Source organism: Montipora capricornis, chromosome 9 (genome assembly GCF_036669925.1).
Source record: "Montipora capricornis isolate CH-2021 chromosome 9, ASM3666992v2, whole genome shotgun sequence".
Lineage (NCBI taxonomy): Eukaryota > Metazoa > Cnidaria > Anthozoa > Scleractinia > Acroporidae > Montipora > Montipora capricornis.
Genome location: NC_090891.1, coordinates 19,578,819 through 19,596,318, shown reverse-complemented (window position 1 = coordinate 19,596,318; position 17,500 = coordinate 19,578,819). Strand labels below are relative to the sequence as shown.

Here is a 17,500-nt window from a genome sequence, read left to right as displayed (position 1 = left end):
GCAAGATAAAAAAATCGAAAATTGCCAAAATTTGTCACAATAAAGGACTACCAAAACCATTTTTAGAAAAATATATCTTACTTTGTTTCGATAATTATTTTACCTGGACGGCGACTTTTTCGGTATGGGGCCTTGCGAGCGAGTGAAAACGACTCCAAAATGTCGCTTGTTTGAATCGCTCTTTTTGAAATAACGAACGAGTAACTTGAAAATCAAAAAAACATGGCACAGCTAGAGTAATTCATTCACCCTTTAGCACTGTTAACGGTACAATATACCAAAACTGGAATTTTGACCAAATTTTAAAACTTGACCTTTTTTAGATTGATTACAGACCCTTGCAAAACAAATCTGGAATATTCTGGTTATTTCCAGAATTTTTCTTAGGATATGACAAAAAAAATTTCTAGAAATTCCTAGAATTTACCAGTTTCCTTTTCTGGAAAATTCTAGAAAATTCTAGAATGTTAATGAAACATTCTAATTAGGGAAGAAATTGCCAGCTTTATTCCAGAAATCATAATCTGGGATCAAATCAGGTTTTTCCAGCTTTTTCCAGCTTGTTACAAATGCTGCTTTCTAGATTTTTCTAGACATTCCTGCATGCTATTAAATGAAAGCATGTGAAGATCATGTATTAATTTCCAGCTTTTTTCAAGGATATTCCAGTTTTTCATGATTTTCCTCTGCCTTTTCCCACCAGTTAATTTTATTCCTTGATGGTTTAACTTTTGGTTCCTTTAAGGCAATTCAGCCATTGGTAACTTTTTAAATTTATCAGGAGTGACTTTACTAAGCTTCTTACTCTAAGCAGTCAAATGCACAACAAAAACAGGCATCATTTTCTTGTCTGTATAAAGAACTACCAAAGATCATTGAATACTTTGTTTAACTATAAAGTTATTGGTCATTAGTGGTAATCAGGCAGTCATGTCTTGTACCTTCCCTTGTAGAACCAGACACTGTGTAATCTATGTAAATCCTAGTTAACGACCTTATGTAAATGGTTTGTTATGATATACATAAATTGGATACAGAAGCCTTATTCAAAGGCTATGTTATACGTATGTCTCATGTATATATTTTGAAAGGAAATGCTATGTTTTATCTAGTCAAATGGAACCTTTACGTAGCATATGTAAAGGCTATGTTATGAGGTTTTTGTGTCCAAAAATAAAAATGGTTTCAACATAGTTTATGCGTAGATTCGAAACAGAAAATACACAACACATACATAATTATCCTGCTCCTATAAAATAATATTCCATCAAATCAGAAATGTGCTGGAAACTACAAAAAATCCATTGTAGTCAAGCTATTAACAGTTATTACCATAGCTCACAGACAAAAACAATTAGACGACAGATTGTAAAGCAGTTATATATTTTTATTGCATGAACCTAAGCATTTAATTCATGCCAAAATCTTTGAATTGGGTTCTTGTTTTAAATTTAACGAGACCCTCCGTGAGGGTACACTGGGTTGCCTGTGGTATGTGCACGGTTCCAGACAATTTTTTTTCAAGTTGGGGGGTCATTAAGACCATTTAAGGGGTCACCCAGAAGTCATACCAGCAGAGGCCCTTTGGCTCACAGGTCCTCACACGCTCGCACGACGAACAGATCCTTTTCTGAGGTTAAAAACCTGGCTACCAGCCTATTAATTAATCATTTGTCGGAAAGAAGAAATTCCTGTCCTCTTTGGAAATTTTTGACACGCATTGCTTACATGTGGTAGTGAAGTAAAACAGCAATTTATTCCATACAAAATGTCCACTGAGCTGTGTGTTGTCTTCCAGGAGATTCAAGTTGTCCTTGCATAATATGTAGCTCTAGCAGTGCACGATATAGATTTGGTATTGTCTATCATTGTAGTACCGTGATAGAAGTCTTGGGTAAATAGCCTGAGAAGACATGTGGTTACTAGCAAAGTACTGAACCCAGAAAGATTGAAGAAAATAAATGGGAAGTGAGAAACATTGGCTTCTGGGCTGACATGTTGATAATTTTCAAGCTCCCTCACATCTTCTTTCACCTCAAGTTTAAGCATGCCCTCTGAGAATCTGACAGCTTTGTAATACTAAAGTTTACTAAAGTTTACTAAACTTAAATCCTATCCGGCGGGGTTAGTATCTAGATGGGTGACCTCAAACATATACCCCTTCGTAAAGCAGGAGCATTGGACCGAAAATACTATTAACGCTAACCAATGCGAACTCAGCAAGGTACAGATTTTGTTAGCTTGCTTTATGCAAAAACAAATATTGATGCAAAAGTAAATTGATACACAGTTTTTAGAAAGAGCAGAAGGAAGTTTCCTGGACGGTCGTTCGAGAATAACATATTTACGACATGAAAACAACATTAACTTTAAACCGTGAATATAGAATATAAAAAGTTACGATCAGCGACAAACATTTTGGGGAGATTTTTGCTACGTTCAATTTTGTTATTGTACTTTTGGTTGCACAAATTAATCGCAAAATCGAAAGTGACATCGCCGGAATTCAGCGGGCGCCGTGATTAATTTTGTGTCAAATGATGGCAAGGTACCGGGTTTTCGTAAGTTTCTTTTTCTGTCAAGTGTTATAGAGTTTGACAATAAATGAGCAAGGTCAAAAACAAAGATCACAATCGCCCAAACTCTTGAGGTTGACCCTAGGGTTGACCATTGTTTCTGCTGAGTCAAAAATTTACTCTCCAAGACAAGGTTATGTATCACCAGGTAATTCCATCATTTTGGAAATAGCAGCTACTTTATTGTTCACCGGCGTCACAATTTAGTTTTGTCCAATATACACAAACGGATACGATTCGTTAATTCCGATAGTCCATTGGTACCATTGAAAAGACGAAGATGGGAAAACGAACTTTTCTTGTAACGATGGATGTCACAAGTCTATATACAAATATACCGCAAGAAGAGGGAATCACTACAGTATGCAATGCGTGCGAAAATTTTCACAAAAATAACCCTCCAATTCCCACTAACTATATCAAAGAAATGCTAAGACTTATACTTAAAGAGAACTCTTTCCAATTCAACGGAAAGAACTATCTTCAAATTCACGGTACCGCTATGAGTACGAAAATGGCCGTTGCTTTCGCAAACATCTTTATGGCCGACATCGAGACAGAAATTCTTAGCAAAAGCGTCATAAAGCCACTGATTTGGAAACGATACATTGACGACATTTTTTCGTTGTGGGATGTCAGCAAACAGGATATAGACAAGTTCATCACACAAGCAAACTCACACCACCCTATAATAAAATTTACGGCTGAGATCTCGAACACTGAAGCCACATTCCTAGACACTGTTGTATACAAAGGCAAACGTTTTCAAAATCAATCCACTCTGGATGTAAAAACACACTTCAAGCCAACTGAAACCTTTCAGTACACCCATTTTTCCTCCTGCCACCCACCAGGTGTCAAAAAAGGATTCGTGAAGGGCGAAGCCCTAAGACTCCTACGCACTAACTCTTCAGAAACAATTTTTGAAGAGAACATTAACAAATTTAAAGCACGTCTCCTTGCTAGAGGTTATCCGAAACGTCTGATTGAGACCCTTCTATCGGACATTAAATTTACAGAAAGGGAATCAGCGCTGAAAGAAAAAAATGAAGACCCAAAGGATATCTTGCCCTTTGTGACACAGTATCATCCGGGAGTGCCACACCTTAAAAAAGTTTTATTAGAAAAATGGCACTTGATACAAAATCAGCCTTCTCTACGGTAAATTTTCAAAGAGACACCACTCATATCCTTCAAAACAGGAAAATCTCTCAAGGACGTGCTTGTGAGAGCGAAACTTTAAAGAGGTCAAAGACCAAAAAATACAATACAATAGCCTCATGTGAGAGTGAAACTTCAAAAACCGGAAATACGGTACAAAAATCTCAATTGTTAAGGAGTTGTGTAGGCCTGTCAATCCTTGCTACCTACTAATATTCCTCGTTCTGTAAGCCAACCACGCAAAACAAGTTGGCTTTTACAACAAAGAAAAAGCATGTACGCAATAATTATTATGAATATTCCTCGTTCGAAAGCCAACCACAAAAAACAAGTTCGCTTTTACACCAAGTAAAAGCACGCAATAATTATCATGAATATTCCTCGTTCTAAAGCCAACCACGCAAAACAAGTTCGCTTTTACACCAAGTAATAACGCGCTATAATTATTATGAATTCATAAAGGCCACCTTTTCCAGCGAACAGTTTTTTGAAACAACATATTTGCTATTAGAGGCAAAAACCCCTTCCTATTTCATTACGTGCGTGAAGAGAAAAAACTCAGTCGTGTCAAATATGCGCAATATTACAACAAACTAAAATTTCAGGATCAAACCGTTTCCATGAAGAACCTTTTCCTTGAATAATGAAGCACAAAATAGACGACAAGCTTCCTTTCAAATAAGCCTTGGCTGTCACGTTTCCAATTATTTTTTCTTACCTGAAGACTGTGCAGAGTTGATCACAGATCCACGTAAGGTGTTCGATTCGTTCTCGGTCTTTTCAAAACAAAATAGAAAATAGAGCTAAATATTGCTACCTCTTACCATTAATTATCTGAAAATAAGTCCTACAATCTTCTAATTTGCAAAATCAAAAAAAAAAAATGAAACTGGAAGTATGAGACAAGATATTACAAAGTCATAAATGCTAGCGCCCTCATTTTTTGAATGACCTTTACAAAAGAGTGATAAATGTATTTTTTTGGATTATAGTCTCTATAACTCAATCAATAAGACTGGAATTTTGCAGAGTGGTTAAGCATTTGAATCAAAAACCCTCTGAGTGGAGTCGGAATGTATGGCAAAAACATCTACTTCGTGTACGAAATACAGATGACATAAAATAATGGAAGCAGGCGACAAGAAACAATATCACACCAAAACATAACGTCTTGCAAACAGTAGTTAAACAATAATTATGTTACCATTTGTGTCTGGTGCCCCACGAAGGAGCCATATTAAATTAAAGATGAACTGTCCAAGTGAAATTAAGATTGGTTATTTAATAGTAATACATGAAGCGGCAGTTAACCTAGCAACCTTTGTAGCTTTCTTAATTGGTGTTGATAAGTGCCAAATTTGTGCGAAATTCGACCGTCAAAAAGCATCTTGATACATGGCTTTCTCAAACGAGACTATAATCACCGGAATAAGCAATGTTTCCGCTGCAATTAAATTCAATAAAATTTTTGGGTAAATGAAACGGAGGTTTATTGAGGCCTAATTTCAACATGCTGTTTGTCAACAAAAGTCGACCTTTGACCACCAAAGCAGAGGCAAGGTATATTGAAACCACACACGCTAATCTCGATTTATTCACTAAACAATTCGAGACTCTAGGTTTACTGACACAATACAACGTGAATTGACTGGAACTACTGTAGGTCAAGGGGAACGTGTCATTGAAATTTAACTGTCTTGGTTTAAGAGTGACATATCCGGTAATTAAAATAACTGACCTAAAAATTTGCATACCAGCAAGATTCATTCCATTCCATATTTTTGCGCAAACAAGTTTCCTTAATTCACTTTGTGAACATACCTGCAAAACAAACAAAGAAAGGTATCCCCCTTTATGTAAGCATACGCTTCTTGGATTTTCCTCGAAGCCCTCAAACAACCATTGAACCAGTTGAACGCTTCATGGCTTTTGTGAGTTGTGCCGTGATTGTGCCGTCAGAGCTGTCACGCAAGAGATAGGGACAAAGCACACAGACCATTATGACTGCATGCGGTTCTATTCTGAGTTTGTTGGGGGAATTTGTGGCCCAAGTTCTGACAATCCAGCAAACCTTCAATGCGTAATAATACCAAAATGTGATAAGGACATCAAGGCACACATGAGAAGTTATAAAGTGTTGGATTCTTCTCTGGATACAGAGGCTGGGCTTTTGCTCGCACGTGCGGGTGAGCTTTAAATTAAATCACTTAAATTAGATTGAGCAGAAAATCTCTTTGTGAAATCTACTTATTACAGACGTAATGTCAAAACCCGGCCACAAGAAATGGACCCTAAAAACACTGCTGCCACGGTGCCGCCGCAGTCGTGTTGTTGGATATACCTCGTTCGTTAATCCATGAGGTAAGCACCGCGACACTGCCTCACTAGCCACTCTACTCAGCTCAATTTAACCGTAAGTCGACTAAGGCACTGCAGCACCGGCCATTCTACTGAATTCACTCTATCTGACACAAACTGCGCAAAAACCACTTTCGTTCAGTTCGGTACTGCGGCTAGCGTCGCAAACGTAAATGCTCCTTTGTGGACGGGTATTCAGCAATCGCTCCAATTGCGAAAATCGAGTAATCAAGATATGTAAGACCATGTAATCATGTATCGTTTTACGAGACTGCGAGCACTCACTTTTCCAATTGTCCCTGAAGCGAGTACAATGATCAGTGCAGCCAGATTGTATCACTGCCCGTGAAACTAGCGGTTATTATTTTCTTATTAATTGCTTTTAAAAGGTGTTTTTGAGATAGATGATATAATTTTTGGGTACGACGATATGCCCACGGCATTGTGATCGATTTGGAATCCGATTGAGATGTAATAAGAAAAATTACGTCTGCCCACATAAATGGGCATCACACATGGCAGTGAGAGGGGAGCGCGGATTAACCTTTGCTCAGTTTTAAAAACTTGACTTACGCTTGACTTGCTGTTCTAGCGAAATTTCAACTATTTATAACCGAAGTTGTAGCACAGTGGCGAAGTTACCATGAAAACAAGATAGCCACTGAAAAACACGCTATATTTTATCTTTAAACGCGAATATCTCAAAAACGAACTCGGTGACTCCCATTTTTTATTGCTGGAGAGTAATTGGCACGCTAAGACAAAACTCATTGCAAAGTTTAAAAAAATCCTTTGCAGCAGATTCATAGCCACCTTCACAATTGGGAAATTTTAATGTGGCTCTGAATCTGCACTAAAGTGTCCCCCATTTTTTATTGCTGAAAAGCAATTAGCAGGCTAAGATGAAACTCTTTGCAAAGTAAAAAAAAAATCTGGAGCAGATTCAGAGCCACATTAAAATTTCCCAATTGTGAAGGTGGCTATGAATCTGCTGCAAAGAATTTTTTTAAACTTTGCAATGAGTTTTGTCTTAGCGTGCCAATTACTCTCCAGCAATAAAAAATGGGGGACACTTTAGTTCGTTTTTGAGATGCTAAGTGCTTTAACACAAAATATAGGGCGTTTTTAGATGGTTCTTCTGTTGCCATGGTAATTTATTACGTCACAGTAACATGTGCATCTTGTTTAACGATTATCGGCAGGGTTTCATGTGGTACCATAACATTGCCGTTAAGTGAAACAGCGTTATAGAGTTAGTCCGTCTAATGAGACATTCCCTCAAAAATGGTTGAAGCTGGTTTGAGCCACCTTGACACGCACGCGCTAGTTTCTGAATAGTTTATACATCAGTGATTTCGACACATACAACGGAATTAGCATGCTTGTGGTCAATATAATTCTCTAAAACCTGCAAACCACCACATCGCGTATGTCTTGTAGGTTGGAAAGGATTTCTTGTTCGTTAAAGTTCAGAGAGAGAGAGCGAAATTTATTCTTAATCTAGGTGCAAGTTTCATTCAGAAAATGTGATTAAAATATTTTTTCAAGAAAAACAAAAAAAATGCGCAAGGTGGCTGTACGGCTGTGAGGGTGCATGTATTTCTTATTTTACTTATTATTTTTATTACTATGATATTTATGTAATAATATTATATAAATTATACATAATACTAGTATAAAATTATATACTATAATAAAGTTTCTATATAACGCCGCTCTCATTGGTTTAAACACTGTGCTTTATGAGAGTACAAAGCACGGAACAAACGAAAGCTCACGCCATCATCCGCAGAAATGGCAGATAAATTTCCGAATTTTTCCTTGGGTATTATTGAACAGTTTGTTTTCCAATTGTCATATCAGAAACGTGCAGGTTTTCATGGGCAACAATTCGGCCGGTTTTCACTGAACATAATTATTTAGATCCTCTTTTTTGCTGTTTTTTACGGACTGAAACATAGAGGCACTTGTTTTTCCTGAATAAGTCCGGCCGGGTGACTGAATCAGTTGGAAGGCTCTCTGGGTATAAATCGGCGTCTCAGTTACCGTGACTAACTGTACGAAATCAGTCAACTGATTCACTTTAGTAGGGAACGAGAGAAACAAGGTGAAAAAGAAATTTCTGTTAATAAGGTTTATAGAACAATGCTCTCAGCAAATAGGACAAGCCGGCAATGGACACCTTTTCATTTCTCTGCTCTCGAGTTAGAAGATCCAACTGAATAAGCCGGTTACCATTAATTTACAACTGAATCAGTTATTGACATGAATAGTGCCGGATAATAGCGGAAGACCATCCCTACGATTTTCCTCGCACTCGCAGTAACTTTTGCTGTTCTCCGGGTCAACTGAATAAGTCGGGTTGTGTGACTGAATCAGTTGGAAGGCTCTCTGGGCAATCAAGCTTTTCGAGTACGAAATCAGTCAAGTAAACAAGTCCACAAGACTTGATGCAGTTATCAGTGAGACAACTTTATGGTATATGGACCTATATGCAAAGAGATATATATGCATCACTGTTCATATGCTTCTGGAACTAAGGCGGACAACATCAGTGAATAAGCAAAGGAAAACAATCCATCACGCCAATTTAGATGACACCAACACCAGCGCAAATGTCACGGGCACGTGTCTACAATGTAATTCAATTCACAATCACAATAATTGAATTTACCAGAGAATGATTCAAAGCTTTTTTTCTCCTTGTTCTTTTATTTTTCCTTTCTAGTTCCCCGCTAAAGCAAGGCTTCCAAGGCAAATAATTATTTACAGAATGTAAAAAAAAATTTGACTAAGACACGGCAAGAAAAGCAGTCGATGTTTCTTATTACAAAGGTTCTAAGGGGCGTGCAATTCATCGCAAGAGCTCGTACATTAAGGGCTTAACAAGTGTTTGTTTGATTGGGATCAAATCCAGATCTGCCTGCAAATGCCAACATTCATCCACAACGGGCGAAGTAAGTACATGTAATTGCTGTTTTTTCTTTAATTATCCGTGCGCGTGTGTAAAAATTATGAGTAATGCGGCTTTCTTAAAAAATAGCATGCCTTGACTGCGTTTTGGCTGGTAAGGAACAAGTCCGTATTGCAAGTCATTTTTGCTCCCATAAATTTAACAGTGATTTAGCGGTCGGTATGAAAATTGTCTGCTTTGAAGGTCACAAACAGTTTCAATATTGACGGTGAGTCAAAGATTGCCTTATGTTCATAAAGAAATTAAAGAATAAATAATGTGTAAAAAAATTGGCACGAACACAGGGCTCTCCCTAGTTTTCAGCACAACTGGTTGGGGCCTTTTCAAACCGGTAAAGCATTTGGTTAATGTTGGACGTTCTGCAACGGATAAGCGACTTCTGAGCGTTTGCAGGCGGTAATAAGTGCTCTTACAAGCGGTAGATTGTACCGGTTACCGCCTAATAAGGAGAACCCTGGAACGTGGTTGCTTTTCATTGGCTCGGACAAAACTGCTTCAGTTGTGGTTTGATTTGAGCCAGACAACTTGTCATCACAAGAATTACGATTGGCGGAGAGGGTATGAAACAGTCAACTGATTCAGTACTGATAAGCCACCACTTGATATTTGATTCCTATTGGTTAAAACTGTACTGAATCAAACATTCCAGTTTGGATTTAGCTGGTGTTAAGGGTTAATCCGTGCTCCCCTTTCACTGCCATGTGTGATGCCCATTCATGTGGGCAGGCACAATTTTTGTTATTGCCTCCAAATCGGATCGACATGCCGTGGGCAAATCGCTGTACCCAAATCTTAAACCTGATTCGATAGGCAATGGGAAGCCAATGAAGTTCGTAGAGAGCTAGTATAGTAAATGGTTAGAACCCAAATGAAAACGAACAGTATACTTAACCCTTTCAGCCCCGTGGGGTTCCCCATTGACGAGTAAAATCGTCTGGCGTTAGACAGAGTAAAATCTATAAGTGGCACTATTGGGAGTGAAAGGGTTATTAAGACTAACCACATGTACGCATTGCGGATCTACTTTTTTAAACAACGCTGAGAAATACGAAAACACAATAGTTTCAATGTCCTGACTACAGGATGCTAAACTGGCACAGCAAGATAAATTGAGCAGTGAGAGGGAATAACTATCTTAAGCCAATTTTCGAAATGCCTTTCTTCATCAGGGTTTCCCAACGAATGACTTTGGCGTATGGAGAAAGAGAGGGAAAGGCATAATTTGAATGACCGGATTATGCATCTGTAGTATAAAAACGGCCAATTCTGTCCTGACGAGCAGCCTCTCTCAATGGAAACGTGCTAGCAGTTCAATTAGCTCATTCAAAGTCCCTGGATCAAAATACATGGAGTAACCACAGTCCCGGACAATATTGTTGCAACACTTTACAATACCTTTCCCTCCCACAATGTTGTTTTGGCAAATGGGCTCAGAAACTCGCGTTAAAACAACATTGTGAGGGGAGAGTGAGCTGCGAAAGCTTCAGATCTGTATAGTCGTGTACTGTTCCAACGAATTTTGTCACAGACTGCAGGTATCCAGACAAAAAAAATTGTGACGAAAAAACAAGCAATTCCGACATTGGATAGATTTAGACATGAAATAAAAAATTATGAGTTTGACGTCAATTTCAGAAAATTGAATATTACACTGTTAATGGCATCCCCTCCTGTTAGGAACTTTTAATTAGCTTTCGATAAGAAAGATGAAATGGGATGCCATCGCTTTTCTATAGGCTGTTTTTCCCTCATTTACGTAATAGAATTTCTATTTTTAATGTTCGGTGATTATTATTGTATAAAACGCTCTTAGTCTGTTAAATGCCCAAGTATTTATTCTGTAACAACTGTCGCCATTAGCCGAAATCATTCCTTGGCAAACCCTGATGAAGAAAGGCATATTTCTTTCAAAATACTAGCTTAAGATAGTTATTCCTTCACTGTTCAATTAACCTTGCTGTGCCGGTTTAGCATCCTGTACTCAGAGCATTGAACCTATTGTCTTTTCGTTCATTTACCTTCTAGGTGCACCCCAGATTTCTGAGAAAACCTTCCTGGTTTTGATTATCAGCAATGGTAGATAAAAAGTTGGACCTTTTGGAGCGGCATATGCAAGAGCTTAGCGTTGCAAGAAAAGAGGGAGACAGACAAGGCAAGGGTTTGGCTTATTTCAATCTTGGTACATACTATGAGGGCACAGCTGACTTTAATCAGGCCATAACAAATTACAGAGAAGCATTAGCCATTTTTAAGGAAGTGGGTTTCAGGGCCAAAGAAGGAGCAGCTTATCGCAATCTCGGCAACGCTTATGACAGTCTTGGAAATTTCAAGCAAGCCATAGAGTATCACCATCAAGATCTTAATATTGCAAAAGAGGTAGGGGGCAGGGCCGGAGAAGGAGCGGCCTATGGAAATCTCGGCAACGCTTATCAAAGTCTTGGTAATTTCAAGCAAGCCATAGAGTACCACCATCAAGATCTTAGTATTGCAAAAGAGGTAGGGGACAAGGCCGGAGAAGGAAAAGCTTATTGCAATCTCGGCAATGCTTATCAAGGTCTTGGTAATTTCAAGCAAGCCATAGAGTACCACCATGAAGATCTTAGTATTGCAAAAGAGGTAGGGGACAGGGCCAGAGAAGGAGCGGCCTATGGAAATCTCGGCAACGCTTATCAAAGTCTTGGTAATTTCAAGCAAGCCATAGAGTACCACCATCAAGATCTTATTATTGCAAAAGAGGTAGGGGACAGGGCCGGAGAAGGAGCGGCCTATGGAAATCTCGGCAACGCTTATCAAAGTCTTGGTAATTTCAAGCAAGCCATAGAGTACCACCATCAAGATCTTATTATTGCAAAAGAGGTAGGGGACAGGGCCGGAGAAGGAGCGGCCTATGGAAATCTCGGCAACGCTTATCGACGTCTTGGTAATTTCAAGCAAGCCATAGAGTACCACCATCAACATCTTAGTATTGCAAAAGAGGTAGGGGACAGGGCCGGAGAAGGAGCGGCCTATGGAAATCTCGGCAACGCTTATGACAGTCTTGGTAATTTCAAGCAAGCCATAGAGTACCACCATCAACATCTTAGTATTGCAAAAGAGGTAGGGGACAGGGCTGGAGAAGGAAAAGCTTATTGCAATCTCGGCAACGCTTATCAAAGTCTTGGTAATTTCAAGCAAGCCATAGAGTACCACCATCAACATCTTAGTATTGCAAAAGAGGTAGGGGACAGGGCCGGAGAAGGAGCGGCCTATGGAAATCTCGGCAACGCTTATGACAGTCTTGGTAATTTCAAGCAAGCCATAGAGTACCACCATCAACATCTTAGTATTGCAAAAGAGGTAGGGGACAGGGCCGGAGAAGGAGCGGCCTATGCAAATCTCGGCAACGCTTATGACAGTCTTGGTAATTTCAAGCAAGCCATAGAGTACCACCATCAAGATCTTAGTATTGCAAAAGAGGTAGGGGACAGGGCTGGAGAAGGAGCGGCCTATGCAAATCTCGGCAACGCTTATGACAGTCTTGGTAATTTCAAGCAAGCCATAGAGTACCACCATCAACATCTTAGTATTGCAAAAGAGGTAGGGGACAGGGCCGGAGAAGGAGCGGCCTGTGGAAATCTTGGCAACGCTTATCAAAGTCTTGGTAATTTCAAGCAAGCCATAGAGTACCACCATCAACATCTTAGTATTGCAAAAGAGGTAGGGGACAGGGCCAGAGAAGGAGCGGCCTGTGGAAATCTCGGCAACGCTTATCAAAGTCTTGGTAATTTCAAGCAAGCCATAGAGTACCACCATCAACATCTTAGTATTTGCCAGGAAACAGAGGACCCAGTAGGGCTGGCAATCGCATGTTATCATATTGGTCATGTTCATGAATTTTTTGGCTCCTTGAGCAAAGCTCTTAATTACTGTCGTCTAAGCGTTTATTATTTTGATGAAGTTAGGCGTCTTCTTCAGTCAGAGGATGCATGGAAAATAAGCTTTCGTGACACAAAGGGGTTTGCGTACACCGCTCTGTGGACAGCACTCTTGAAGAATGGAGAGGTTGATGAAGCTTTGTATGCTGCTGAGCAAGGACGAGCACAGGCTTTGGCAGACATTTTAATAATGCAATACAGTGTTGATGAGAATCCTATGATGAAGGTAACTATCTCTTTGGTTATGAAAGATCTACCTTCACAAACTGTTTTCACAGCACTTGAAGGGAACACGATCAGCTTCTGGTTGCTAAGAGATGATATCGGGATAAATTTTAGACAAAAGAAAATCGAAAATGGAACTGCCAAGTCTCTGATGAAAAGTACGTTAGAACAGATCAATGCAGGGGTTGTTTTGCGATGCGAGAATCGTTCACTTGAAAGACAAGGCAGCGACTTCTCGAGCAGTAGGGAAAGTGTTGAAGAAACTTTTCAGTCTTTGAGCTTCTCTGTGCACTCTTTGCAGCCCTTGTATGATGTCTTAATCAGTCCTATAGCGGACTTGATCCAGGGCGATGACTTAGTGTTTGTTCCTGATGGACACTTTTGCCTGGCTCCTTTTTCTGCAATGAGTGACTCTGTCAGGATCCGTGTAATTCCCTCGCTGACTGCTTTAAAATTGATCACTATGGCACCTGATAACTTCCAAAGTAAGAATGAAGCGCTGCTTGTAGGCGATCCGTGCTTGAGCGAAGTCACTTACGGCACTGGTGAACCCATGTATGGACAGCTGCCGTGTGCGAAAAAAGAGGTGGATATAATTGGGGAACTTCTGCAGACCGTGCCTCTTACAGGAAAAAATGCAACCAAAGCTGAGGTGCTGAGAAGAATGAAGTCAGTTACCTTAATCCACATTGCTGCACATGGGGATGACGCATCTGGAGAAATTGCTTTGGCCCCAAATCCCGAACGCACATCCAAGATCCCCGAAGAGGAAGATTACATGTTATCATTGAGCGATGTTCAAGCAGTTCACCTTCAGGCAAGACTGGTTGTGCTTAGTTGCTGTCATAGTGGCCAGGGAGAGGTAAAATCTGAGGGTATTGTGGGAATAGCCAGGGCTTTCCTGTGTGCTGGTGCCCGGTCTGTACTGGTGTCACTCTGGGCAATCGACGACGAGGCGACCTTCTTGTTCATGAAGAGTTTTTACCAACACTTGGCAGATAGAAAAAGTGCAAGTACAGCTCTTCACCATGCTATGAAATCTCTTCAGGAGACAAAGTATTATTCGGCCATAAAATACTGGGCGCCATTTGTGCTAATCGGTGATGATGTCACCTTTGAGTTTGGGCAGGTCGAACACGAAAAGAATGGTAAGTGCTATTTAAATATAACTTTAATGACTGAATCGCGGTACTTTGTACATGTTTTTAACCAGGAAGTTGTCGAAAGGAGCAGGTACGTTCTTTACAAAGAAATGGCTTTAAAATCGGTTGCCAGAGTGGATATTTTTACTGGAACTGCTTTGGCTAATACCTAAATTAAATATTGTCTGCATTCACCGAGTCAGCTACTTCAGCTTCCTGCAGATAGCTAGCTGTTTGATCCCGTGTTATGATGGAGTGACTGTGAAACTGATCGGTGATTGTCGATTGCTTATGTAGAGTGAAGTGAGTTATTGAGGTCTTCAAGTCTACATGTCAAAGTAACAGTGAATAGGAATTGTTGCTATTAACTCTAGCACAAACAGTTAAATGAATGAATTAAGATAATTGTTATATTATTTACTTGTCAATCAGAACGAAATTCGTTATTTGCATTTAATCCACTACTTGTTTCTTTCTTCCTTGTTTTTCTTTTTCAGAAACGATGTCCAAAACGTGAAAAACTTACTTGGACTGCGATGCGTCGATATGTTATTTTCATTTCTTCGATTATATGAGTTATTGAAAACAATTCAATCATTGATACCTCAGTAGCTGTCAGACACAAGATAACATGCCAATTATAGTTAAAGTACCATGAGATTTCAGTAGTATTTGTGCCTTGTTTTGTAAGCATCTGTTCCAGGATTAGTTAATCACTTGATAGAAATCAGGGGTTTGTTTCCATAACTGAGGATCTAGCCGTCTTGTTATTTTGGCCCTTGAAAATAACTCCAAGCTTTTGCGGTTTGTTCCTCAGGTGACATGTATACTCTTGAGCTTGCTATACCAACTTTCCATTTACAATATCATTAAGTGACAGTCTCGGGGAATGTGTATTTTCTGTGTTTCTGTAAGGTTGGCCAAAGCTAAATAAGCAAATTAATTGTTTTGGAAGGCAAATGTCTATAAGCTAAAAAACAACCAAGGAAAGTATAAATGTTTGGAAATTACAAAAATTTTAATGTAGCGTTCACATTTAAATGAGACGGAAATTCCTGGAACAAAACACTTTATTCCTAAAGGGTTTGAATCGGGCACAACATTGAGTTAGCCAATTTGTTTATTGTTTATTTTCCCACAAAACGTGGTTCAAAAACAGACACTTTTCTGACGTTGATGAGCACTAGGACAATATGGGTAAATCTAACTCTTAGGTGATGGACTCTTGCTAGGGCCTGGAACCAAACAAATGGAAAGTTCTTTACTTTAAAGTTGTACATGTTGATTTTGTGATATTTTGTCACAGAGGGACTGGACCGATGCAAAATAATTCAATGAAATGGGCGATTTCTTAAATGGGTGTGTGGGGTAAAAGTTGCCTGATCTCTTAATTAATTGTGTGCATTTTAAACTCCTGGGGAGGTGGGACTTTGTCCATGCATATGCTTGTGGAAATTTTTTGAATTTTAAAAATGGTATGACTACCCGAGTCACGTCATTTCATACCACTTCGCACCATTGCAAACGTTGGTCAGTAACTCTTGAGTTGACAAAGGTATTAAAAGGGAAGCATTCCATCCTTTCTCCATGTTAAAACTGAGGGCAGGATGGGTACCCACCTCCTAAACTGTGCACCCCAAATCGAGAGTAAGGTCTAAGGTCTACTTCTCCACTACCATAGTCACGTCGACCACGACTGAACGTGGAAACAGATTTAATCCGAGCTAAAGTCTTTGTCTAGCTCTCCTCCACTTATGCAAATTTGGATTATTTTGTACCTGCTATGAACGGTCATCACTTCTTTCCATCCCTCAAACTGACATTTCCCTTTTTATTCAACTTATACGACGTACAGTGTACTTTAGACTTCAAATTTACTTCAACGAAACAAAGATTTTAAACAAGCTGAGAAGATTCAAAATAGGCGAGGCAAAGAGTTGAACCCGGATCGATGGCTTCACCTTGGAGTTTCCGATATCCTCTAGACCAACAAGACAAGCTCCCGGAAAGTCGAAATTTTTAGAGTATTGGCATAATAGTACCTAGCAAAACAATTGACAGTTAACCTTCTTCAACGGGGTTTTTAGACCTAAATACTGTAGATCAGTGCGGCATAGCTTAGAAACGCTATTTCTTGTTGAACTAAAGCTGTCATTCTGCTTGTTTTCATTCTTTTTAGAGCGGTAAGCTTGTCAATATTAACATAGCATAATGTGTCGTGTAATTGTTAGGAAATGTCCAATGTCAGTTTTAGGGATGGAAAGTAGTGTTGGCCGTTATGAACTCGCATGTTCATTTCCAACTCCTTGATAATGGCGTCATGAGGTCGCCGAAACATTGGAAGTTTAGCTTTTTATCGCTAGTTTTTACATGTCCGTATTTCACTGTTTTCATCTTTATTTGGTAATTTAACATTTATGTTTCCTGATTTCTTTTTAGGGGATTTAACAATCATGTAATTAGTTTTCTTAATATTTATAGAGAGCTTGTTTAGATCGCACCATTCTTTAATTTTAGCCAGCTCTCTGTTATTTAGTTTTTCAAGATCTCGAATAGGTGATGAAACAAAGACATTAGTGTCATCAGCAAAAATCCTGAAGTTCAGAGCAAAGAATAAAAGAGGACCAAGGGAACTACCCTGTGGTACATCACATTTGGCCAAAAATCGCGATTTTCAACACTTTTGGAAAAATCGTTATTTCTCTTCTAATAGGACTTATTTAAAGTGGTTTTTTTTATAGCACAAATCTATGATAGTTAAGCTTTCCATCATTAAAAATTAGGCTATAAGGTGACTTGTGTTTCCTAGTATTTTGGCCTTGTGAAGTTTGCCCAAAAATGATTTGACGATAGGTCTATCCCAATTGGGCTGGCAAACTGGAAAATGTTGCTTCAAAAATGGCAAAGAAGTGCTTAAATAATGCTCGACTTTTGAAAAAGATGCTCGAAAGTTACTGATTTTCATCTGTATGCCTATTGTTTTTGTAAAAAAAAGAATCGCCCTTTCGTTAAGTTGCCTTTGTACATGTGCTATACGAATACGTGAGAAAATCCTGCAATCTTAATACAGATTGGAACTGTTCGATAGTGACTTAAGTTTCTTTTGCGATACATCGTAAACACGCCATGAGTCTTAAACGCCTATTGTCT

At 39.1% G+C, this 17,500-nt stretch overlaps 1 protein-coding gene and 1 long non-coding RNA gene across 12 annotated transcripts in view; one reads left to right on the top strand and one right to left on the bottom strand.

The window, feature by feature from the left end:
• Positions 1-5,672, bottom strand: part of LOC138016619 (uncharacterized) — a 24,453-nt gene extending 18,781 nt beyond the window's left edge. The window contains exons 1-2 of the long non-coding RNA XR_011125844.1: positions 5,559-5,672; positions 4,456-4,513 (exon numbers count right to left, since the gene is read on the bottom strand). This is a non-coding gene — a long non-coding RNA (uncharacterized lncRNA). The remainder of the gene's footprint in view (positions 1-4,455; positions 4,514-5,558) is intronic.
• LOC138016615 (tetratricopeptide repeat protein 28-like) overlaps positions 1-17,500 on the top strand; it is a 32,890-nt gene that overhangs the window by 14,550 nt on the left and 840 nt on the right. For 7 of the 11 annotated variants that reach the window (XM_068863797.1, XM_068863804.1, XM_068863802.1 and 4 more), the window contains 2 exons: positions 11,095-14,356; positions 14,848-17,500. The exon at positions 14,848-17,500 is cut by the window's right edge and continues 840 nt beyond it. In XM_068863797.1, coding sequence (XP_068719898.1) covers positions 11,143-14,356; positions 14,848-14,867 — 3,234 coding nt within the window. In that variant the 5' untranslated portion in view covers positions 11,095-11,142 and the 3' untranslated portion in view covers positions 14,868-17,500. Of the gene's footprint in view, positions 1-5,792; positions 5,924-5,954; positions 6,099-8,823; positions 9,053-11,094; positions 14,357-14,847 lie in introns of those variants that run through there. The other 4 variants (XM_068863799.1, XM_068863798.1, XM_068863806.1 and 1 more) reach the window with 3 other exon arrangements.